Source organism: Lepidochelys olivacea (genome assembly GCF_965140295.1).
Source record: "Lepidochelys olivacea isolate rLepOli2 genome assembly, chromosome: 6".
In the NCBI taxonomy this organism is placed as follows: Eukaryota; Metazoa; Chordata; order Testudines; family Cheloniidae; genus Lepidochelys; species Lepidochelys olivacea.
The window spans coordinates 30,523,370-30,549,793 of record NC_140416.1 but is presented as its reverse complement, the minus strand read 5'-3'; the positions used below and the strand labels follow the sequence as shown (position 1 = coordinate 30,549,793).

Genomic DNA, 26,424 nt, shown 5'->3' with positions numbered 1-26,424 from the left:
ATTTCCCCACCCCCATTCCCTGTTCCCATTTCCCCCACACCCACACACCCACCCACTCACTTCCTGATTGACTGCAGACTATATAGTAAAACTTGAGTTCTGCTTAGCTATGCCTTAACCAATCATTTTCCTGAACTTTAACTTACCAATCCTAACATATTGTAACATGATTATGTAACCAATTATATCCCACCACCTTAATTAGTTTACACCCAGCAAAATTAATTATACAGCAGATAGAAACAATCACAGAACCAGACAGAGATTATACAGACAAACAATAGCAAAGTGGGAACTATAATGACAAAACAATACAGAAGTGAGGATTTCACATCCCAGCTATTGATAAGCGAGTTCTTGCCAGACAGGATGCTATCAAACTAAGTTTCCTTTTACGTTTTCTAGGCACTTCCCTTTCTCTGGAGGTGATAGGCACTATCAGGACAGAATTGTATTCCTAACAGCCCAATAGCACCTTATTTCAATGTGACTAGTTTTGGAATGTGAGGATGTGACCGATCGCTTCCCAGCTTATGGCTGCCTCTGTTGCTGAGCCAAAGGCCTTAGCCTAAGAACAGGGCCTCAGACTGTCACAGTAAGAGAAGGACCTTACACTGGCAGACAGTGATTTTGATTCTTTCTTTTATACCTCTAACTAGCCAAGTGATAAGAATACACCTAAATTCTTAAAGTACAGGCCTTTGCAGACAGGCCTGAATATCTATATCCTAACATTAGCGAGTTAGCAGATTCCAGGGGATGCCATGCACATGCAGTTTTTACCATAGAAATAAGTGTTGTGACCATGATGTATCCTCTTATTATCATTTCTAGTGATAATCCGTCTCCACTTAGGAATCCATCACAGTCCATCGCAGTATGTCACACAAGCCACAGTTATTTACTTCTTTTGGGCCAGAATCAGTGGGCATGAATACGAGCAGCAGGATTTGGCACATTAGGGTTAGATTTAAAGCCATGCCACCTGAAGGCTAGTGCACAGAGGCACCGCATCAGCAGCAACTCCTGGAGACATTTTACCTGTGGAGACCTAGGTAGCCAGAATGTCTCTGGGAGTGGGAAATGCTGCTCCCTTTAACAGGGTAAAGCATGCACTCTACACAGGACCAGTCCCTTTCTCCAGTTTGTTGGAAGGGATGCAGCACTCCAGGGATGTCTAGCTCTGCTAATGGTGCTAGCATTCCCCTGGCTTGTGCTCAAGCAGGGCAGCACCGAGATTCTGGTCGCTCTTTGTAAAGGGACATCCTTTCCCCATACCTCCTTGTAAGCCTGCACAAGACTGTCCAGAATCTGAGCCTGAGTGTTGACAACAGAATGGCAATTATGGTGATGAGTATGACCCAGCCTTGATACAGCACCTTCCCGCAGCACTTAGCAGGGCTTGCTAACTGGGTGTACATCTGGCTGGACAAATACCATTCTGACTTATTCCCTATACAGTTCCACTGATATGACTGCATAAGAATTGAATCACTTTGCTCATTCTCATATCAGGTACAGATACATTGACATTTTTATATATATATATATATTATGTAATATAAAATGTTCATTGGAGCTGATTTTTAAACAGGCCTGTGAAATAATGTGACTGATTTATAGTAAATAAAATGTTAAAACATTTGTATGCACTTCTCCATAAAATATCCTCTTTTTGGTCAACTAGATTTTGTTTTTATGGTCGTGGAAAGCACATTTAACTAGTCAGATCCTGGGTATTTTATTATTAAAATGTAGTTCATTTTGTAAGGTCCATTTTAACTTTTGGTGGAGAAGTGACTGAATTCCACATGCACAGAACTGAGCAATTACCAATTCAGCATTTAAACTATTTGTTCGAGTTCAGTGAACTTTACCAAAGTACCTGGTTTAACAGTTTCTTCTTCAGGAGATGAATGCACACAAAGAAATTACTTTGCTAACAGAAACTAATCCGTTAATTCTCTTAATGCTTTCTTAACACCTCTTAGCTTACAGACAGATCATATTGCATGTTTAAACTTAAAAATATCACAAAAACACTAGAGTTAATAAGGCTAATTTGTGATCTTATGTGCTGCACAGATCCTTGATTGACACCATAATAGTGGATGTTGGCTTTCATGTGGGGATCTTTGGGCTCTTTTGTATATTCTGTCAGATTTGAGGCATCATTGTCTTGTTAGGCTTCTACAGAGTGGGAAAGGAAAGGAAAGGGAAAAGGGGAAAGGCATCCCACTGTGGGAAAGGAATCAAAAAGCCAATAGAGCAGAATAATCTAAGCAATGTAGCATCCATTCCTTTGTTACTTAAAGCTTTCTTAATAGAGGAAGAATATTGTAGCCTAAAATTGGGATGTCAAAAATATAATATGCAAAGTAACTGCCTGATTAAAATGTAACTGAATGTTTATGAAAGGTTGACCCCAGCTCCCACTACAAAATTTTTTTCCTCATTTAATAATATTCCTTCAAAGAGAGGATATTTTGAAAATGCATAGGTTAAGGAAACCTTTACCTATATTTTTTACACAATGAGTCTTGTCTCCGATTTTTTTTTTTTTTATTCAGGGCCGGATCCTGCTTCCACTGAAGTTAATGGGAGTTATTTCAGTTGGCGCAGGATTGGGCCCTCAATAAGATTAGCCAGCAAGCCTAAATAAACTGACCAGAGTCCTCTTGAAGTGGTTATATTATCTAAAAAGAAAAAGCAGTCAGTCTTTCTCTGCTGCTTCCTGAATTTTAGCAATACAAGAGGATTCAGTAAGGATCTAGAGTATTCTGCTCTGTACTACTAAGCCATATGGGAGAGTTAATAGTTTAAACCCCAACATTTCTGTAATATGGAAATTTGTGTTTTCTTTTGCAGTCACATTCCAGCCAAAAGTTGTGCTGTTGCAAGGGTTGTGTGTGTGTGTGTGTTTTGTATATATTGTAACATGCTAGAACTTTTTGCAGTGTTACGCTATTTCTGTGCAGTGTGACACTCTGATGGATTAGGCTGGAGGCCCATAGTGATGTGTGGACATTTTGCAAGTCATGCCTAAAGCTCTGTCAATGAGCTTCAGCACTGATATCTAGGATTGCTATTACAACAGGCAGCAGCTGCTTGAGAACTACTTCACCATAACAGGTTTCAGAGCAGCAGCCGTGTTAGTCTGTATCCGCAAAAAGAACAGCAAAAAGGACTTGTGACACCTTAGAGACCAACAAATTTATTTGAGCATAAGCTTTCGTGAGCTACAGCTCACTTCATCGGATGCATTCAGTGGAAAATACAGTGGGGAGATTTATACAGGGGACAGGTTTTATACAGGAGATTTATACAGGTTTTTATGAGGTACACTGAAGAGAAGAAAAAGTCAACTAATGTCACATTACTCTATTCATTTGGATCCAGACTGCACTTGCTTGTATTACATTCTATTCAGCAAGTGAGAGACATAGCACAGAGGTGCAGTTGTATATAAAACATCATGATGACTCTCCAGAGGTGTTGTTAAAATGTACGGGTTGGAATTAGAAAGAATCCAGTAGATATCAGAAAAGGTTAAGATGCTCCCAAAACAGCAAATTCTTTGCTGCCCATGGGTACGGTATGTGTGACTGCTGGGTCCGCTGATAACCACCAAAGAAAATGTGGCTCTGTGACTCTATGGATCAAGGCCAGTAATTTGAAAAGATGTGAGAAGAAGCATTTGAATTTTGTATGTCTCTGAATAAATGAGGACATTCCCTTGCCTCACAACAGCTCATTTTGCTATTTTATGGGGTGACTAAAGGGGAAATGACAGCCTTAGTGCCTGGTCCTGCAAGGTACTGATTATCTCTCAATTCCTATTAAAATATGTGGGAGGAAGAGGAGGAGTTATTATTACTAATAAATATTTATATTATGGTAGCACCCAAAGGCCTCAATGAAGGTTGGGGGTCTCATTGTACTGGGTGCTGTACAAACACAGAGATGGAAGATCCCTGCCCCGGAGACCTTAAGACACAAACAGACAATGGATTAGGAGCAGGGAAATCACCTTGCAGGCCATTTGCTTAGCCTTTAGCAGTATCAGGTTCTTTTTATTTCTTGTATATCAGCTGATACTTTTTTCCTTTTGTTCAGTTACAGGAAATTATTTCAAGAGGTACAAGTTGTCTGCTGTTTACTTACAGTTGGGCTAATGTTTGTATTTGAACTGTTACCTGCATCTGAAGACACTGAGGATACTGATGATCTGTGATATTTGTACTGTTTTGCAGATGGCATGAGCTGCATGAATAAAGACCATGGCTGTGCCCATATCTGCAGAGAAGCACCGAAAGGAGGAGTGGCATGTGAATGCAGACCTGGATTTGAACTGGCCAGGAACCAGAGGGACTGCATTTGTATGCAACAAATTCATACTGATCCTTAAAGGGAACAAATAGAATTCTATTATTTCCGCAGTTGATCACTAATTTTGGCAGTTGTATCTATGGATGTGCTAGGATGATACAATATTTAGACTGTATGTTTTTGATGAAGTGAAATATCATATTAAAACAGTGGGTTTTCAGAATGTCATTGTACAAATCCATCAATTAGTACTGAAAGCTCTAGTTTGGGAGTCATGTTAACATTCACACTTGAGAAGGGTAAATTCAGCCCTGTGCAGTGATCTGAAATTTGAGGCTCCACTGTATGTTTTCTTTCCAGTGACATGCAATCATGGGAATGGTGGGTGTCAGCATACATGTGAGGATGCCGATGATGGGCCCATTTGTGGATGTCACCCAAAGTACGCAGTGCACTCAGATGGGAAAACCTGCCTTGGTCAGTAAGCAGTGGATGAATTCTTTTCTGTTGATGACTCACATGTAAATGAGTATCAAAATGTTACCATTTCTGCAGAGTAATATGTTCCAGTTGTATTGCTGAAAAATTGCATAGAGGCCAAAACGACAAGATCTTTGAAAGCATAGGCCAGATCTATGGGTCTGGCCAACCCGTGCTTGACACAAGACTTGGGTGTGAAGGAAAAGTGGTTCTAGGTCACATTTCTGCTCCCCCCGACTCTGAATTTGGATCCAGTTTGGCCCCTGGCATAACTTAGAGAAACTTTAGGGCTGCTCTAAGTGATGCCTGCAGGAAATCCCTTGTGGAGCATTCTGCTATCTGGGGAGCACTTGAGCATAGGAAAGGCCAGAAGAAGGTGGTGTAGAGCTGATTGTGCTGGCTTTACATCCCATGGAGGTTACCCTATGTTAATGGACTCTCCACCTTACAGGCTGCTTTCTGATTGCATGAGAAGCACAGAAGAACTGGCCCAGAATGTTAAAGAAAAAAAGAACTTCTGTTTTTAAGTATATTTTGTTCTGGTACTTGTGAAGCATCACACATGCTATTAATCAGGGGACAATTCCTTTCCATTTTCTTAAGTTTTCATAGATTCGTAGAGTCCAAAAGGGACCTCTAGGATCATCTAATTGGACTTCCTGTATAACCCAAGAACTTCACCAAGCAATTCCTGCATCAAACCTATAACATCCGATTGAACTAAAGCATATCTGTTAGAAAGGCATCCATTCTTATGTAAAGAAATGCTTTGGTGGATGAACACAAATGCTTTGATGACCGGTCTCTGACCATTGATTAAAAACAAAAACCCAGCCACAGTTAGTCATCTCTTTCATTAGCCAGTGGGTGATCAGGATGGCAGGACACTGGTATGTAGCATCTGATCTCTGATTAACCCTTTTGTTGTTCTGTTCACGACAGCTACTATGTTTTAAGATTTCTGAGGTGAACACATGGGTCTTTGAAAAGCAAATGAAAACAAAACAAGAAAAAGAGCTATGAGGTTTTTAATTAGGGAGTTTTAATAGGTTTTTTTTGTTTTTAAGTGTTTATTTCTGACTGTTTCTGCTTATGATATATGATTCAACTAATTGTAGAGCTTAGCTTTGTTTTAGAATTGGATTTCAAAAGGAATGTCGTACCAAGATACGGCCAAGATAGTTGGCCACTGCATTAGGTACCAACCGTCGCACTACCACTCACTGATTTTTTACCCACCATGTACTTGCATTACAGAAAGAGAGGAGGCTGTAGCTGAGATCTCTGAGAGCAATGCCACAGCAGGAGCAGATGTGGATAAGCGAGTAAAGCGGCGGCTGATCATGGGTAAAAGTGCCCATCTTGTTTTGCTGTAGGGTTTCTTAACTAGTCTTACATGGTGAACCCTTACTGTATTGGGTAGCTGTCATTGAACATAGCTATTGTGACTATGGGCTGAAGTCTGCCCTTGGAGAGACATGCACTACCCATTGAACTCAATGGATGCTCGCTCACCTGTAAGGAAAGGCTATGTCCCTATAGTATATAAGTAACCCTGTATAGTATTTGAGATGTATAGCAGTATGAGCTGAACCAGAGCCAAGAAACCTGCTCTCTACCTATGCTGTCACTACTGAGTTCCCCAGTCTATGACTATTCTGCTATTCAGAGCTTGAATATAAAACTCACCAAACTCCTAGTCAGATGATTTCTTTTAGAGTCAGATTAAATGCAAAACCTTTAAACTCTTTGGTACTGGCCACTTTGATTGGCACAGCGGGATTTAAGGGACTGGCCCAAAGTCCCACTGAAACTTTGGAAACTGACCCTGAGTTTCGTGAGTCCTAGTCCAGTGCTTCAACGAGACTATCCTTCCTACCTCTGAGACATGCACTGTGAACACCCAACTCCTGGTGGAAAGCAGGGTTCTAGTCTCTTTAGATGTTTCCCAGAATGTTAACCACTTTCATATAATTCTTCTTCTTCTCTACTCGGGGTTCCTGACCTTACAGCTCTAGCTAAGTTAGGGGACCCAGTCACCATAGAGATAAATTGTAGTGTGGACGGGACCTAGCTCTATCTTTGTATATGGGCTAAAGTTTGCGACTGTCCAAGGTTTTAATTCAGCAATGGGAGCATAGTTAGATTCCATCTATATTACAGTCTTTAACCATGTTGTAAGTAGGTCAATGGACCTCCAGTATTTTAACTGGTTCCCGGAGGTAGATAGTTACAACAGTATAAATCTGGTGTATGGAAGACGAGAATCAGGCGCAGTATCCTCTAAACTTGTTTTGTCCCTTTAACAATAAGATGCACTATTTTTCCCCGTGTGTGTCTCTTTGTACTGAAGGGTTAAATGGACTGTAAGGACAGGTTTGTTTGGAGTTGGAGTTCACCCCGATTTTGTAGCTGATAGGGAGTTGGGGGGGGGCAGCAAATTCCCACAGTACAACAAGAAATTTCCAATGCTTCACTTTTTTTCCTCTCCTAGGGAAGTGCCACACATCGTCCCTGTCCTGAAATGTTTCAGTACGAACTAAATTTAGTTGTAGTCTGTTTAATGCAGAGGTGTATCCAGGGGACTATGGAACAAGTCCCTGTGATCTCAGTGCGGTTCCGAGTGAACAGATATCTGGGTCACAAAAGCATCTCCACAGCTGGCACTGATCATTTACTATTCCTGCTGGCAGTCTCCTCAAAGTAGTAGAGGCAGAGGTGAAAGCTTTCAAAAATCGGAGACTAAAGTTAGGCTCCGAAATCCATATTTAGGCACCTAAATAAGCAGCCTGATTTTTAAAAGTATTGCGCTCCCAACAGTCCGGTTAAGATCAGTGGGAGATGAGAGAAGTTCATTCCCCACACCCATGCTGTGGAGCTGGCTAGCAGTGGAGAAGGGCGGTCTCCTCTGTTCTGTGCTAAGGAGCTTATTATTATTATTTATATTACCGGAACACCTAGGAGCGAACCCCATTGTGATGTGTGTGTTACAAATCCAGAACAAAAAGATGTTCCCTGCCCCAAAGAAATTACAATGTAAGTGTCAGACAAGAGGCAACAGATAGCTAGAGACAAATCAATGGTGGAATACAAGGAAACAATGAGATAAGATGGTAAGTATGATTAGCAATGGTCTGAGCACAACTGTTGTCATGTGGGGTATTTTTTGTTTTTGTCTGTCGGCATCACGGCAAAGGAGAGTTTTGAGGAGGGTTTTGAAGGTTGATGATGAGGTAGCTTTGTAGATGTTTATGGGGAGTTCCTCCCAACTGTCCAGGGCAGAATGAGAGAAAGCACAAAGGTGCTTGTCTGAAAATTCAAGTGGGCGATGGAGATAGGAGTCAACTTTTCGATGCCGAATGAGAGATGAGGGGTAGGGTGGGGACAGGCTGTGACGGGCCTTGGAAGTGAAGACAAACAGTTTATGTTTGATAGAATAGAGATGGGGGAGCCAATGGAAGAATGCAGACAAGGGGGATGACATGGGAAAAGCAATGAGCTAGGAAGATTCTTTGCAGCAGCATTTTGAATGGATGCAAGCAGGGCAAGATTGCATTTGTCAGGGTCAGAGGGAAGGATGTTGCAGTAATTGAGACATGAGATAATGAGAGCTTGGATGAGAATTTTAGCTATGTGAATGGATAGGAAAGACCATATCTTAGAGATGTTCTGCAGGAAGAAATGGCAGGATTAGACATAGCCTGATGTCTTTGACCGGGAGTAGGTGGTTGTGCCTAGTGGTCGGAGTAGATCTAATGATCAGAGCACAAGTCACTCCTAGTGGTTATAACAGGAGTCAGTAGCCAGAAATTGGAGCCCAGGGTGAGAGCTGGACCCAGGAGTCGGAGCCCAGATGCCAGAACCAGGTGCCAGAGCAAAAAGGCAAATCCAAAGTCAGAGGTTAGGAATCAGAGCCAAGGATCAGAACTGAGTTACCTGGAAGGAGGCAAGGCTGCCCAGGAACTGGATCTGCTGCAGGCCCTGCTTCCAGACCGACTGTGCTGCAAACTTTGATTCCTGACAATACTCCCTCCTTGAAGGTGCCTCACAGGGGACTTGGGGCCTGGTTTCTCAGGGTACTTCCAATGGAACTCTCATAATAGGTCCAGGGCATAGATGTTCTTTGTTGCTTCCCAAGACTGCTTGTCCGGAGCGTACCCTTCCCAGTCCACCAAGTACTGGAGCTTTCCCCTCACTCACTGAGAGTTGAGGATCCAGTGGACCAAGTACTTTCCTGTCTGTGGACTTTTGTGGGTGGTGGATTGAAGTGGTTTGGGTATGGGTTCTTGATATAGGGCTTTAAAAGTGAGATCTGAAAGACAGGACGGATCTTTAAGGACTTGGGCATCTATAATCCGAAGGCCACTGGCTTCACCCATTTTATAATCTTGAAGGGGCTCAGGTATTGGTAGTCTAGTTTGGTGGATGGGTGGCTTGATTTAAGTTTCTGGTCAAGAGCCACACTTTGTCCCCTGTAGCCAGATTGGGGTCAGCCTGATAGTCTTCGTCTGCATGGTGTTTATGGGGTTTATGGGGTTCTTTGGCAGACTGCAGGTGTTCTTCAGCTCCCAGATGCCAGAGCCAACAGTCAGAGCTGAACTCAGGGGTCAGGGTCTAGCTAAGACCAAGAGTCATAACTTGGTTACCTGGATGAGGTGAGGCAGGAACAGGGCTGGGAACCAGCAGGCACAGGAGCTATTGCAGCCACTGATCTGCTGCTGGTCTTAAAAGTCAATCGATTGATTCTTCCAATCAGTCGGGCCAGCTGTGATCATTTTGTTGGGAGACTGGCTCTGCTGCAGGCCCTGATTGCTGACACCTAGATTTGTGGAAGTAAAGCAGGGTCAAAGATGATGCCCAGGTTACTGGCCAGACTGACAGGTAGGATGGTGATGTTCTCTACAGGGATTGAGAAAGAAGGCGGCGGAGAGAGTTTTAGGGAGCAGGATTAGGAATTCTTTATCAGCCGTGTTGATTTGAGCTGATGGCATCCATGAGGAGATATTGGAGAAACAGGCCAAGATTTTAATTTGGGCAGAAGGAGACTGGTCTGGAGCAGAGAGAGAGCATAGAGATGGTAGCTTAATTTGTGTTTATGGATGTAATTTCCCAAAGATAAGGTATACAGGGAGAAGAGAAGGACAGACCCTTGAGGAAGCCTCACAGCAAGTTGGAGGTGGCTTGGGGAGGGATGGTGGTTGCCTATCTCCAGCCAGACATCTTGCTAAAACTGGTACATGCATAAATTAGGCAGACAGGCAAAGATACAAGGAATGTAGATATTTTCTTCCTTCTCTAAATATACAATATAGCTGAATAGAAATGGAGTGGGCCACTGCTAGCACCACATGCTACTTTATTTCCCTTACAACATTTCTGTACAAATGTTAGCTTTATTTTTTCTGTGTTAGAAACATGCGCTGTAAATAATGGTGGATGCGACCGCACTTGTAAAGACACCTCGACTGGAGTTCACTGCAGCTGTCCCATCGGATTTACACTCCAGTTTGATGGGAAGACATGTAAAGGTAGATTTTGCAGTTTTGGAAACATACCTGTATAAACACCTAGCAGCAAGTGCACTAATCTCAAAGGGAAACTAGTTGAAACATTCCTGAGAAAAAGCCAATGTGTATCTACCTGGGCATTGGAGAGCACGAGGGAAACACGGAAGGCAGGGAGAGTTGCACAGTCCCCTTGCACATGGTCCCTGTTGCACCAGACCTAGATATGGAGCATGTGAGTGCAAAGTATCTCTGCTTTGCCTTTGACACCCTTCCGATCTCCAGTATGGCCTCTTTTTCTAATCAGGAGGTAGCAATGCACTGATGGTACAATGGAGGTAAATGTAGCCTCTAGTCCACCAGCCAAGGCATGCATCCAGGCTATTGCAGGCGTATATCTCCATGGAGGATCAGACTGTCAGCCTGATATTATAACAAGCATTTGAAAGGTTTAAATATGAAGATAGGTGTGGAATTATTTATGTTGGGGCAAGCAGATATAACAAGAAATAAAGTGTTGAAAACGAGGAAAGGAGAATGTAAGTCACATGTTAGAATAAAATTCCCAAGAGTGAGGTCTTTTAGACTCATGCCAAGCAAAGTGATGGAGTCCCTTTTGCTTGACTCATTTAGAATTAGACAAAGAACTCAACAATCTGACACGGGAGTGGGCAGGGTAAGGTGACCCAATAGGTCTCTTCTGTCTGTAACTGAAGCACTTTGGGGAGGAGGAAGAGAGAGAATTTTTAAAAAGTTAAGACCTTTAAAGAGAAAAGCTTAGTTTAAGGCTCTAAGGGCTTTCCAGAAGGATGAATGACTTTATCTTCTCTAATCATATGAGATAAGAAAGAGCCCTTCTGTATGTGTGTGCTCAAGTGAATGTGAATTTGATAGCAATATATTAGATTAAAGGAAATAATACAGAAATGGGCCTGAACTGCAAAGATCATTTCTGAATCTGAATTTTCCTGAAGTTCAAGGTGATTTAGTTATTGAATCTTGTTCAGGACTCTCCCTTCAGACAACATGAACTTTCCAGTCACGTCCAGCTTTTTCATGCATAGAACATGTATATGTCTTTGGGATCTACCAACGAAAGGACACCAAAGATGTTCCTTTTCTTTGCTAATCACTTTTCTATTACAGATATTGATGAATGCCAGGCCAGCAATGGAGGCTGTGATCATTTTTGTAAAAACACTGTTGGCAGTTTTGATTGCAGCTGCAAAAAAGGATTTAAATTATTGACTGATGAGAAGTCTTGTCAAGGTATGTGCATGGGGAGGCAAAAAAAAGTAAAATAAATAAGACTGGCTTGGATACCTACTGAAGTAATGAGGTGCTGGTAGACTCCCGAGTGATTGTCATGCTTTGGATTTCTTCTTTCTAAAGTTGCTGTTAAAAATCAAAGCCTTTGCCATGATATCAGAGTGGGAGATTTGTTTGAAAGGTTGTTCACTGTATGCTGAATGGTTATCTGAAAATAATAGAGATTGGCAGAAAATGGAACTATCAAGAAAGAAACTTCACTCCAGTGTGGGTATTTCTAATCTTTTTTTAGGTCAGACTTAACAGGACAAATATTTATGCAAAGCAAACTTGCCGGAGAAATGTAGGATTTCCAAGATTTCTGATGGAAGTTGTTTATGAATGTATATTTTAAGGATTTATATCTCCTTTTGTCTATGTTTTTTCTGTCACTTCTAGAACATTGTAAACTTGATGTAGCTTGATTTGGGCCTGATCCCTTAAAGAGCAAATTTGGGGTAAGACTCCAATTTTGTTTCCATCTATGTCAATGGGAGTTTTGCCACGGACTTCTATGGGAACAGAATAAGCCTCATCATGTTTAATATTTTTTTATAGCAACATAGAGTATTTTTGATGATAATATAATAAACATTTAGGGCCTCTGATCCTGCTGCCCATGGAATCCATGGGAACTTTGCCATTGACTTCAGTGAGAGCAGAACTGGGCCTTTACACTGAATTTGCTTTTTTAGGTAAGATGTACAATATACAAAATGATTAAAATGCCCAGGAAAAATTCAGCTGGATGAAGCAGACATTCTAGCCAGCATTAAAGACAAAGGCTTAAGGCATACAAAGCTTAAGCCCAAGATGTGCAGTGTAATGCATCTATTGCCTACTGATAAATGTATCCGGTGGTGTTCCACAAAGAGAAGAATAGATCCACGTGATGGTCCCTTCAGAGCTGCACTGAGGCACACTGCTTGGGCTGGGTGGAGGAAGCTTCTGCAGAAGCCCATGCTCTGTATAGCAAAGGAGAGCATTTGGGTTTCTAGGGGTACCAGTCTGATGCCTTTCACCTGCACGAATTCCCAACACTTCCTGTCCTTTATTGCCTTTGGGAGAGGTATTTCAGTTGCTAGGTGAGGGGCCGAACACAGATCTAAAACAAGCACTGCGCATGCACAGTTGAGGTAAATATTTGGCCTCCCAGTTTTGTCAAAGGCAGAAGGAAACAGAAAGTTACTTTAAAAATATTTTTCCTGCTGACTCTTGCGTTGCCTTTCCTTGCAGAAGCATTTTTTTTTCCGCCGACAGTCTTCTGCAGTGAAGAGAACTTTGCAGATATTTATTTTAAACATTACTATTAAAAATATAACCTCGTTTACTCACTTGCCAAGAAATGTCTTACTTGGCAAACTAACTGCTCGCTTAAAAGTTGTTACTTCAATATGTTACAGACTAATGGCTTTAAAAGAATTCGCTTATGTCATATAAAGCTGTGTGTCTCTACATCCAACTTTGCTAGCTTATAAATGCTTCCTTGACAAGCCAAGAGACACTAACGTATCCTTTTAAAAATTACAGACATTGATGAATGTTCTTTTGAAAGGACATGTGACCATACGTGCATCAATCATCCAGGCTCTTTTGAGTGTAGTTGTAACAAAGGATACACTCTCTATGGCTTCACGCATTGTGGAGGTGAGTATACAAAGATACTCTTGTATATGTTTGTCAGAGTGCAGGAGCAACGCGGAGGTGAGTATAAAAAGATACTAGTGTATATGTTTGTCAGAGTGAAGGAGCAACGCTCATTAACATCAATGGGATCCATATGTCTAAAACCCTGTACAGCAAATTTATCCTTTGTCTTTTCCAGGCAGTTTTTCAAAAGGGGAGCCCATCCAAAAATGAAACACAATCCTTGACTATGTCTTTTTGCTTAAATGATTTCCCTCCCACCCCCACCATCTATGTATTGGAAAGCAACAGGGACCATTAGAACAAACAGATGCATTCCACACGTAGATTCTAGGCCATGATCCAACAGTGTTTCCACATGAAAAATTCCCATTGATTTCATGTGGAGTTCTGTATGCTAATTGAAAACTTGTAAGAAAAGGCTTCAAATGAATTATGATGTTAAGTATTTTGCAGGCTTCCTTTAGAATAAATACACATTACCAACAAGCCTAGCGGCCAGATCCTCATCTGGTCTAAGATGGCGTAGCTCCACTATAGTCATGGAGTTACACTGGTTTATACCAGCTAAGAATTTGGCCCTAAATTGTTTACTTCTGATTCCAAAGAAACCCTAAGTGAAAGAGACCAATATGTTGACATGGACCTTGATCTGACATCTGAAGCAAGGAAACTTGCAGAACATTCATATGAAGCAGCCTGAGTTATTTGACACTAAATGAAAACAAAGCTATTTTCATGTGAAACATGGGCAAGATCTTATATGACTACATATATGAATTCAGTTCAATGATAGGCATATGTGAATATGAGGCAGAAGGTGCAAGATTGACCTTGGGGACCATGATGCAAATACGTTGTCATGTTCACAATTCTTCTTTGCATCATATTGGGTGTTTCTAACCATGGGGATGAATTTAGGCTGAGATTCTCAGGGGAGCCTAAGGGAATTAGATACCCAGCACCCATTTCAATGAGATTTGGGCATCTAACTCCCGAGGTCTCCTTTGAAAATCCCAACCTCATTGCTTATTAATATGAGGGACTAATCACAGTTGGCTTGAGTCTTGTCTAATGAAGGCAGTTGCTGTGCAGACTTCCCCACGCAGTATTGCCATTTTCCCCTCCTGACCTGCAACATCTCTGCCATTCCAGTCCTAGACCTTGTTTGGGCAGAGACAGATAATCAGTTTTGTGGTAGTTTTGCAATGTGGACAAAAGGACCAAATTAATTTCCCCTTTGTATTTAATGCAGTCTTATATGAACATCCTTCTATTAACATGGGACCTGATTCTGTTACCCCTGTTCATACTGACTGGTAGTAAGGTACCATGCACCTAGGGTGACCAGATAGCAAGTGTGAAAAATCGGGACAAAGAGGGTGGGGGGGTCATAGGTGCCTATATAAGAAAAAGTCCCAAATATCAGGCCTGTCCCTATAAAATCAGGACATCTGGTCACCCTACATGCACCCCTGACTCAGGGTAGGCAGTCACATCATTACCCTGTGGAGTGGGAACAGGGAACACAGGAGAATGGATGAACACTGCTGTTATGGAAACTCACAAAGATGCTGCTCCAGTGAGAGTGGAATCACTTCCAGGAAATAGCTTCACTTGACCATTCACATAGAAACTCCTGTTTATGGGTTTGATCCTGTGCCACTCAAGTCAATGGGAGAAGAATGAAGGCCTAAGAGAAATGTGTTTCATAGGTATGGCATGTGATTCTGCAGTGCGTGTTAGAGATCAGGTGGGAAGACCTGTGTTTGCATCAGGCAGAGAAAAAATATATATAGCATTGGGAATAATGACCGTGAGAGTAGCCAGCACAAGGTGAGACTGCCCACCTGGCTTCCTAGGAGCTGCATGCCGCAAACATGCCAATTAAGACTTTTTGGTTTAACATCTTTGAGTATGGTTGTTCCAACCTCTACCTCTACTGAGCCCAGCTAGAGAGAGACAAAAATATGACAACATTGCTATCAAAGTTCAGAGCAGTTTCACTTGTATTTCCCCTCTGTGGTCCAGCCAGGGCACTCGCTCTCAGGCTTCCAACTCTGCAGCCATTGCCTCTCTTGAGTGGAGACCTGCATCTCTCTCCCTTCTGATGGGGTACTTCTAGGCCCAACAGTTCCCTGACTATACTGTGACCTCCCCAGCAAAAGACAGGCTGCCTAAGCAGGCCTGCTTCACTTCTCTCCTCAGAGATGGGACACGGTGTAATCGACACAGTTAAGTTACCACACAGCTCTTTCTAAGCAAGCCCGTTTATTTTTAAGGTAAAAGCATCACAGAGAAAACCTATTTAAACAATAGAAGAATTTACATGGATGCCAATAAGCTCATCAGAGATCATCCCACACTCCAATAAGAGCTCTGGCTGGTAATGAGTCCTTCCAGTGCCAGATAGGGTTTTTTCCCTGTGGGCACAGGTTCATCACAGCTTTAGCTGAAAACCATCACCCAAGTCTTATGGGGCCTCACTGGGCTCAAATCCTTCCAACCCTTCCCTAAGGATTGGAGATCCTCGTTGGACCGAGGTCCTGTCCATTTGCTGGATCAGAAAGAAGGGCCTGAGTTAGTTTTAATTCAGGCTATTTATCCAAAAATCCTTTTGTCTGCTGCTCTCTGGAGAATCCAGTTTGAACCATGTGAGTCTCTTGCCAAGTGGTGGTAGCCCTCTGACATGATTCAACCTTTGTGAATTTGCCTGACCATCTCCCACTGCTTTTACTTCATGGAGTGCTGTGGTTCCTTCCCCCCATGGAAATGCATACAGTCCCTCAATAGTATGTAATCATTGGCACTTTTAATAGAATAAACTCCTAAAATCAGTGAGTTTTGACTTAATTCAATAAGTTTTGTTCAGGATATTGCAGGATACTGTGTTGTGTCATATGCAGTGAAACCCATTTATGGCCAGCAGAATATCAGTCCTCACAAAAGTTCCTCCATATTAACTGTACATCATTATGTGACCACCCATTATAACAGAGAAAAATAGCAGTCCCTTTGGTGTCTGTTACTAAAAGGCTTCCCTGTATATTATTCAGAGTGGTAGCCATGTTAGTCTGTATCAGCGCAAACAATGAGGAGTCCTTGTGGCACCTTAGAGACTAACAAATTTATTTGGGCATAAGGTTTCATGGCCTAAACCCATTTCACTGGATGCATGGAGTGGAACATACAGTAGGGAGATATAAATACACATCTTTTTCAATATGAAAAGATGGGAGTTGCCTTACCAAGTGGGGGGTTAGTTCAATTCAATTAAGGTGAAAGTGGGCTGTTCTCAATAGTTGACAAGAAGGAGTGGAAATCACTTTTGTAGTGCTAATGAGGCCAATGTAAACAAGGGGGCCCATTTCAAACAGTTGACAAGAAGGTGTGAGTATCAGCAGGGGGAAATTAGTTTTTGTAGTGACCCATCCACTCCCAGTCTTTATTCAGGCCTAATTTGATGGTGTCCAGTTTGCAAATTAATTCCAGTTCTGCACTTTCTTGTTGGAGTCTGTTTTTGAAGTTTTTTTGTTGAAGAATTGCCACTTTTAAGTCTATTATTGAGTGTACAGGGAGACTGAAGTGTTCTACTGGTTTTTGAATGTTATAATTCCTGATGTCAGATTTGTGTCCATTTATTCTTTTGCGTAGAAACTGTCCGGTTTGGCCAATGTACATGGCAGAGGGACATTGCTGGCACATATCACATTGGTACATGTGCAGGTGAACAAGCCCCTGATGGTGTGGCTGAGTCCTATGATGGTGTCCCTTGAATAGATATGTGGACAGACTTGGCACTGGGGTTTGTTGCAGGGTTTGGTTCCTGGGTTAGTGTTTTTATTGTGTGGTGTGGTTGCTGGTGAGTATTTGCTTCAGGTTGGGGGCTGTCTGTAAGCGAGGATGGGGCTGTCTCCCAAGGTCTGTGAGAGTGAGGGATTGTCCTTCAGGATAGGTTGTAGATCTTTGATGATGCACTGGAGAGGTTTTAGTTGGGGGCTGTAGGTGACGGTTAGTGGCGTTCTGTTACTTTCTTTTCTGGGCCTGTCCTGTAGTAGGTGACTTCTGGGTACTCTTCTGGCTCTGTCAATCTGTTTCTTCACTTCACCGGTGGGTATTGTAGTTTTAAGAAAGCTTGATAGAGATCCTGTAGGTGTTTGTCTCTGTCTGAGGGGTTGGAGCAAATGCGGTTGTATCTTACAGCTTGGCTGTAGACAATGGATCATGTGGTGTGGTCTGGGTGAAAACTGGAGGCATGTAGGTAAGTATAGCAGTTAGTAGATTTCCGGTATAGGGTGGTGGTTATGTGACCATCGCTTATTAGCACTGTAGTGTCTAGGAAGTGGACCTCTTGTGTGGACTGGTCCAGGCTGAGGTTGATGGTGGGATGGAAATTGTTGAAATCCTGGTGGCAGAAAGCTACAGCGAGCCCACAGAAAGGGAGTGGGAGAGAAGAAATTGTGAGCATGACCCTGAGAGAGAGCAGAGAGACAGCTCCTGAGACATGACCCTGAGAGAGAGCAGCTCCTTGGGACCTGGGTCACACGACTGTCTGGGAATCACGAGTCAGGAAACTGCTTGGTGTTGCACCCAGTGTCTTAGGAACCAGCGTGTAGGCGATCAGACCTTGTGGTCAGAGTGGAGCTGGAGTTGGGAGTTTAGCCAAGGATCAGAGCCAGACTCAGAATCAGGAATCGAGTCGGAGTTGGTAGCCAGAAGATGAGCCAGGGTTGGAACTGGGAACTGGTAGCCAACGTTCAGGAGTGAAACATGAGGGCAGGAGCCGAGACAAGGCAAGGATTAGGCATGGAGCAGGAGCAAGGCAGGAACCGAGGACAGGGGCAGGTACAGGAGCAGAGCAGGAGCTGGGAGCGGGAGTTGGATATGGATCACAGGAGACAGGCAACAGCAGAGTCTGAGGCAGCAGCAACAGAGAGAGACTGTGCACAGTGCTCGGACAGCCCATAAAGGTCACTTCCTGGCTTCAGTAGTGGGCGTTAACCAATCAGGCAACCACACACCTTGGGCATTCTGGTAGGTCTTCCTGTGGAGCCTGACCTTTCAGGATCGGTGAGGTATCTTCATCTATCTCCTTTGGTGGTGACAAGGGAGTATCAGAGACCCAGGGCTCCTACAGCTCCAGGTTCTAAACCCACTGAAACTGAGGTCCAACATCCTCCTATCCTTACCCCCTATGTTCAGGAAAACAAGGCTTTGTGTATGTTCTTTATAATTAAACAGGATTGCATGGACACACAAAAAACTACCTGTCTTGTACAACTGATTTCTCACCCTAATGGAAGCAACCTGTCAAGGCCCTGAATATTGGCTAAGAACTCAGCCTAAAGGGGTAACGATATGCGGCAGAGTATTGCCCTCGTGTACTCATTAACAGTGAGATAAAATGTATTGCAACATATTTATGCATTTGAACGTTTAAGAAAAATGGTCAGTGTGAATCTTGTATGTTACTGTCTGATTTTGTTCCAAACTTAATAAATAACCATAAACAATACACTGTTAACTTTTGAAACACATTGCTGAGGCTGGAACATTTGTAACAGTCAATTTGCAGCATATTCAACACACAACTAAACCATTTTGACCAGCCAAAGGGTGGTAGGGAATGCAGACGCATATAGGGTCCGATTTTCAAAAGTTGCCCATAGAATCAGATCCAAATGATACAGAGCAGCGTTTGTATGATTTCAGCACTGTGTGAAAATGATACTAGATTAATTTTTTTAAAAGGCCTTTTTCTCCCTCCTCTTTAGATATTAACGAATGTAGCATCAACAATGGAGGCTGCCAGCAGACCTGTGTGAACACACTGGGGGATTATGACTGTCAGTGTCATTCCAGCCACAAATTACACTGGAATAAAAAGGACTGTGTCGGTAAGGTGCATAGAAGACGTATTTATACTTTGGGTGTGCTTGAAAGCTATGCAGCTCAAGGCAATGCTGAAAATCTTGATCCATCCAACAAATCAGCATGGATCGTTATTTCCTTCATTAGATTTCTGCTTTACTTTTTAGTCAGACATGATGGCCATGGTTGAAACAGGTGAAAAACAGGAGATACTTTGAGGGGTTTTGGTGCTTTCTTTTCTGTGCTTTTATCTAGGCTTATTCGTTCGTTCTCTTTTGTGCTTTCCTGCATGAAAAAATATGCTGGGATAGTTTTACGTGAAAGGAAATTACACACGGTGTTTGATCCATGTGTGATTTTTTTTTTTTTAGTTCCCTCCCCCTACTCTCTGTACAGAATGTTAATTGCATGGATGCAGTTTGGTACCAGTTATGTGGCAGATGTAGCTGCAAGTCTGTCTCTCTGTATGGTGAATGCCGATGTTTTACTTCTCCCATGAGTGTTTGTGTTTTATCCTGTTTAGAGATAGAGGGGTCCTTGCCTGATAATATATCACCCAAAGTATTGCTGTCCTGTACAAAGAGCGATAGGAGCGATAAATGCATCTTAAACTGTCCCTCCGAGGTCCATTTGATTTCTGGTAAGTCCAAACAGAACAAAACATGAGGCTGTTCAATATGTGCTGCTATGTAGAGAATTTAAGAATAACAATACTTACTCTTGTAAAAGCCTGTAATAAGTAATGAAAAAAGATAAACCTTTTCTGTTTATATAGGTATTTTCAGGTCCCTGCCAGAGCCCTAGGAATCCCCCTTTTTCTGACTTGTATAACTACTCTACCCTCAGATCCCCTAGATCATAACCATTGCTTTCTTCGGTGAAGAGGATTTGATAGAAATTCCAGTGCTGTCCGTGGCATTCCACGACTGGCCAACATAGTTCAGGAATGTGAGGCACTCCATCCTCTGCATCTGAGCATGCTTCCTGCACGGCACTCCCAGTCCCTGTGTCTAGGGGAACAGGAAACTAGGATCGGCCTTTGGTTAAGGACCACGTACAAACAAGAGGGCAAAGCCACATTTATACCTGACCTCTTTTAAAACATTGATTATTTAAAAAGATGCAGGTAGTTACCCCAAGCTCTGACTTTGGAAATTACCTAAGTGTTCCTTTTTAAAAAGGGAATAAAGATCAGCACACTACTAATGTCTTAAAACCTGTGTGGATATCCCCAGTCTGTGTGTATAGCCTGCATCCTGCCTTTAACGTCTGCCTGTATAATCTGTCTGTTAGGAATGCAAGACGCCTACACTCTTACCTGTGGCAGCTCTTCTCAGCTTAAGAAAAAACAGCAAAATACAAATGAATCTACTTGCCTGGGTAATTACTAGACTTACATGCTGCATGACTTGGCTCATCTCTTTTGGTAGGGCAGTGTAAAACAGGGGTATATTATTCCGTTTTTGTGGTGTTCTCTCCATCAGTTTATTACCTTCTTTTTTGCTTCCTCTGCTTTACCCGAGTGTGCACAACACACACACAGTGACCCTGCTCAAAGTCTGCACACTGCTTCACCAGCATCTCCTGCATTCCTGAGCCCTGCAAATGAGAATACAGAAAAGGGTCCGTAGCTAAGGTGAACAGTAGGGCTGAGGATTTAGGACTGAGAGGATTTAGACCTCTCTTGAGGCACCCCGGTGGAAATATTTTGGCTATATATAACATATATAGCTTTTTTAGTTGAATAGTAAAAATTTATAAAGCATACTACTATAGATAAGCGTAGAGAGACAGATCTTCAGCTAGTGTTAATTGACGTATCTCCTTTGAGTTCAGTGAAGCTGAGGACCTTGCCCTATGATTGTTATTGTTCCTGGTTTGTTAAATAAAATATATCACAGCTTGTTAACTCCAGTTCTAGTTATGAACTAACTTACCAGCCAAAGAAAACTGGTATCCAGTGATGCCAGCTCTGCACACACAAAAAGCAGCATTTTAGTGATGGATAGTTTTACAGGTTATAATGTCATTTTAGTGACCTGCTTGACATTGCCTTAGTATTTTCAGTCTTTTTCTCTTTGAAAGTCACACTTTCTTGTTTCTCTCAGAAGATACCTCAACCATCAAGACAAGTGTAACCTTTAAGTTTAATGAAGGAAAATGTAGTTTGAAAAAGACTGAGATGTTTCAAGAAGGTCTGCAACAGAAAATACCAGGTAAGGATGTATACCTGAAGGTAAGCAGGCTAATGCTCTAATTCAGGGATTCTTAAACATTTTCATGGCATGGACTACATTTTAATAGTCCAAGAACTTTGCAGACTACCTCTCCTTGCCTTGTTGATCCTATGGCCCATGCCTCTTCCCAGTCACATCTCCTGCTTCTTCTGTCTCCATGGGCCCTGACGTGTATGATCATACTGTGTCCCTGATGCCACATTGAAGAAGCTCCTGGCTTTTCTCCTTCTGGTGACTGTGGTCCCCAAGGTTGGCTCCTGGTTTTCTTCTCTTCCACTTATGTACCAGTAGGTCCTAATGGTCTGTACACAGCGAGACTGGCTCCTCCCACTTGTTTCCAGCTTCTTTCTGGTGGAAGGATGAGCTGGAAACCTGTAAAGGCAGCTGGAAACAAGAGGGACGATGCAATCTGCCCACAGGGCACTGTTTGAGATGACTCTGAATATTCTTTATAATGCAAACAAGATGCAGAATGAGGTACTTTTACTTTATTGAATATGAAGAATCAAATCAGCATGCCAATTTGTTTGGCTTTGAAAGAATAGGAGTGATCATCTGTACTACACACTTAGCAAGAACATATATTTATCCCAGAGCCAAAATGTGCTCCGAATGTTTCCTTAAATTGAACTTGTTTCCTTAGGGAAACTTTAAACAATAGTCTTTGTAAGGCCTGTGCATACTGGGACTAGGCCCAGTTGTGTGGAAAAACTGTGGTAAGCTAGTATAGTTTTCACACACTCTCAGACCAGAGCAGGCAAGAGTTTTTCCAATGAAAAATGTACTAATGACTAACACATTCTGTGCAGGGAATACCATGTTTCTAATATGTTTACACAGGCCAAAAAAGATGCACGAGGACCCTGCTAATGGCAGCTACATTTAAGCCATCTGGTAGCGTTAGCAAGGTTCTAACCTCAGTGTGGATAGTACCTTATGCACAGTGAGGCCAGATCCTCAGCTGGTGTAAATTGTTATTGGTCCATTAAAGTCACTGAAGCTACAGCAAAGTACACTAGCCAAGGATCCAGCCCAGTTGCTTGTAGTTTATTAGCATGTGGAGTTAATCATTTAGTCCCCTAGCCGTCTTCATAACAAAATATTTACTGAGCTGTAGTGAATGTCCAGTAACATAATTGGCCAAGCTTTCGCTTCCTTTAATTTTGTTAATACAGATTATCGTAACTCATTAATGGAGAGCTTCTACTATGTAAACCTAAAATGCAGCTCTGGAATGAAAGTTCTCAGCGCCGTCAGCAGACCCACGACAGCTAAAGAAATGTTTATCACAGTGGACTTTGAGCTTGAGACAAACCAACAGGAGGTGACAGGTTGGTTGGAGAACAATCCAAGATGCAACGGAGGGCTTCTTGCAGTTTGATCCTTAATTTCTTTCTTTCACTTTCATCTTTATGCAAAAAATAATAATACAAAAAGTATCTCCTGTTTTGAAGCTTCATTTTACTGGTTTGGAAAGTATGATATATATGCCTAGTTTCTAAGATCATTAAAAATTGTCCGTTTGATCATTTTCTTCTGGCCTGCTGGTGTTCTCCTTAAAGATTTGACCCCTGCTTCACAGTTTTCATTCTCAGTTGTTTGCATTGACCAGTGTTTTAAACCAAAGATTCTTGCAACTGTCATTTATACTGAAGTTCTCTGCTCCTAATTTTCATCCTTGTTACCTTGTAGACACATGTGATTTGAGCTGTGCTCGAAAAAGGACTGAGAAGAGACTCCGCAAAACAATTAGAACCTTGCGGAAGGCAATCAACAGGGAGCAATTCCATGTTCGTCTCTCTGGCATGGACCATGAAGTGGCCGAAAAGTCTCCCAGACCCTCGAATCCACAGGAGTTCTGTGGCATGGGACAAATGCGTGTGGATAATAGATGTGGTAAGCCCAGTGTGGAACAAACCTAACTTTGGGACAAACCACTTTGCATCCATTTCAGCATCTTGCTCAGGATTGGTGAGCACTGAGGAATGGGGAGAGAGTGAGGGAGCTTCACCAGAATGAAAAAAGAAAACAGTATAAGGAGGTGTAAGATATTGTGCACAGTGGGAATTTATGTTGGGCTCAGAGCATGTGTGATTGGGGTAACAAAGTAGAGCAAGTACTCTATTCTGCACTCCCTGGTAGATGACATATTGCCTATAAGGAGTTAGGAAGTGGGGATAGTATTGATCTTTAATTGTCCTTGTAGTTTACCAAGTATGTTTTTTAATTATGATGTTAATGGGTTTTGCTGTGAGTCTCACTTAGTGTCTGAATATGCAAACATATCATCTTTGTCTAGTCCCCAACCCAAAGCAGATTTTAATGAAATCACATTCTCTTTGCTAGTTGAGGCCTTGTGTGACTCACAGAAAGCAGGGTTTTTATAGGGGAACACCGAGCAAATCTTAATGATCTTGGTACTAGCGGGTGCCACCATAACGCAGCCAGTGATAAATGCTTCCAAAGGACAAAGGTTTAGGGAGAAGGTTCAGATGTTATCTTAATAGGGGCCTAATGACCATGACGGCTAATTCAAGTCGCACGGTGTATGCAGTATGTAACTGCTATTGCAAACCAATAAGCCTTTAAAATGCTTGTCAAACTAAATTTGACTTTTTGTTAGTGTGTCTTCCAGCAGCAACCCTTTTTTGCTCTGGATGTGCAAACTCTGGAAAACTTGGAAGCATCTCTGAATTTCATATAATTAAGAAAATTTAATTAATGGTTAAACACCTTTATGCAAGGAGGCCGGGTCCAAGGGAGCTGAACATACACAGCACCCAAACTGCTCAGGAATGTCAGAAATGAGCTGGAAGTTTCATTTCATTCTTAGTAGCTTTGTAATAAGGCAGGGCAAAGCTTTGGATACTTCACTGAGTGTGGATATTGAAAAGTTTTCAAGTCTTTCTAGTGGAGAAAGGAGGGAAAGTCCCTTCAAGCCTTCTGGAGTTTGTGGTGCAGCAGAGAGTTGGGGAGGGCATGGGACCTGGAGATGGTTGTTCCCTTCTTCATGTTCCATGCTTGGAGTGAGCGGTTTATGGACATATCTCATATGGACAAATGATTTAAGGGAAGGCAAAAACTGGCTAAAGATTCTCAATCTGTGAGGTGTTACCAGATAATTACCCTCATCATACCATTTACCAGCCAATCATATGTTTTCTCTCCTCATACCCATTTCACAGATCTCTATCGATATCATATATGATATTTATATGCAACATCCTTCATTCTGCTATATGAACTCCTTTCATACACCAACTCTGAAATGCAGCCACTTTTGCCCGTTGACTGCGGTTAAAGGCAGAAAAAGCAAAAATCATGGTGTTATAAACTATGGCGTTTTGGGTAATAGAGACAAAACATACTTAACTTGGGACAGTATGTCAGCTTCCAAGCTGCCTGAATTAATCTGACTGGAAAAAGATAATGGTGCTTAGCTAATATGTCGATGAACAAACTAGAAATATCATAGGACAGATTGATTGCACACAAAAAATCAGAACTCATATGGCTAAACTATGTCCTGATTTTCTTGGCAACCATTTTCTGTCATCCAGATCTGTAGTGGCTTAGTTATAAATAGGAACTGGGACATGCAGAGCCATGTGAGAGGATGTGTGTAATTATTTTCCTGTAATTTGCAGAGACATTTCTTACTCATTAAAACTCAGGAAGCTTTCCTTCCATTTCTGTGCTAAAAAAGGAGGCTTCTGCAGAGTGGTAAGAAAGATTGTTCTGGCCATGGCTAGCCTCTGTCACATTAACTAAAACAGAGGATGGCCCTGTGAGCACAAACATCAAGAGGAGGAACTCAGATAAGCTGTTCAGTGGTACTGGGAACTGAATTGGTGCTCCATTTTCTCCAGTTACATCGCAAACAAAATACTCAGAGATCTTTGGGCTCCATTCTTTCTGTGCCTCTGCCCTGGGAATCTTTTCAGGGTACTGCATTGTGATCTATTTTCAAATTCATCTATTTTGTCTCTTTAAAACACAGTTTTCTGAATCTTTCATAAGTTTAGCAGTGGATGAGTTTAGTTCATTAGTTCTGTCCTCCATAGTGCTGATCCTCTGCCCATCTGCAGTCAGTCCGCCCTTAGTCTCTGCCTGTTATGTCAGAGAGGAACCTAAATGATCAATCTTTGCATTTACTTCATCTTCCATGTACAAGCTGGCTTGCAAAATGTCTGCATTGAGGGCCTGATCCTGCCTCACTGAAGTCAATGGAAGCTTCTGTGTGGGAAGGATAGGCCCTAAAGGGACAGGGCTAGAATCCTAAGGACTATGGCACCATTTTTGGCTGCGCACTCTAAAAATGGCACTGGGACTACTGCTACCTCTCACCACCAGCCAGAAGGAACAAAGCTAAGGAGCGGCTGAAAAAAACAGTAAGAAGAAAGAATTTGGAGTACTGTAGAGAGCAAGAAGGGAGTATTAGGGGAAAAAAATAGTTCAGGGATGTAGGTAGGTATGAGATTAAGTAGTGTGTTGTTTGTTTTGCGGTAGTTCCCGAAGGTCCCAAGCTACTGTGCTAGGCACCATAAAGACACATGGAAAAGGAGGCACTTTGAACGCGAGGATGACTATGTAGCAAGAGATAGCAAGTCAGTGAATGGATTCAAGGACATAACAGGAGTAGGAGATAACTTTGGCAACAGGATTTTGAATAGACTGGTTCGAAGAGAAGGGAGCGGCAGAGGGACAGGAGCAGGTAGACTCTTGGCACGGATGGGGCTTTGTGGTGCGGATATTGAGTGAAGGGCAGATTGCGGTTCAGAAATTTCAAATATCCTAGTTAGAACAAAATAAATGTCTGGAATCTTAGGAGACTGCCTCTGAATAAAATTCACCTCAGTGCACACAGCCTGCTTTACAGAGTCACAGGGCCTTGTGCTGGCCCTCAATACTTGGATGTATTTATCACCTCTGAGTAGTGTCCAGACTATAAAAGGTGTCCGTTAAGTGGAAGGTAAAGGTGCAGCCTGTGCTGTAACAACTATTGGATTGGGTGCTCCAGTTAAAACTCTGGATTCTCTCATGTAGCT

The 26,424-nt window shown here is 42.2% G+C and overlaps 1 protein-coding gene across 1 annotated transcript in view; it reads left to right on the top strand.

Annotated features, from left to right (window-relative positions):
* The window catches only part of SCUBE2 (signal peptide, CUB domain and EGF like domain containing 2), a gene marked incomplete at its 5' end in the record, with an annotated part of 63,932 nt that overhangs the window by 15,881 nt on the left and 21,627 nt on the right, over positions 1-26,424 (top strand). The window contains 12 exon segments of the mRNA XM_084630884.1: positions 4,254-4,379; positions 4,690-4,806; positions 6,067-6,156; positions 10,221-10,337; positions 11,460-11,582; positions 13,152-13,268; positions 19,043-19,165; positions 19,663-19,779; positions 20,433-20,519; positions 21,248-21,355; positions 22,552-22,707; positions 23,069-23,272. Coding sequence (XP_084487010.1) covers positions 4,254-4,379; positions 4,690-4,806; positions 6,067-6,156; positions 10,221-10,337; positions 11,460-11,582; positions 13,152-13,268; positions 19,043-19,165; positions 19,663-19,779; positions 20,433-20,519; positions 21,248-21,355; positions 22,552-22,707; positions 23,069-23,272 — 1,485 coding nt within the window.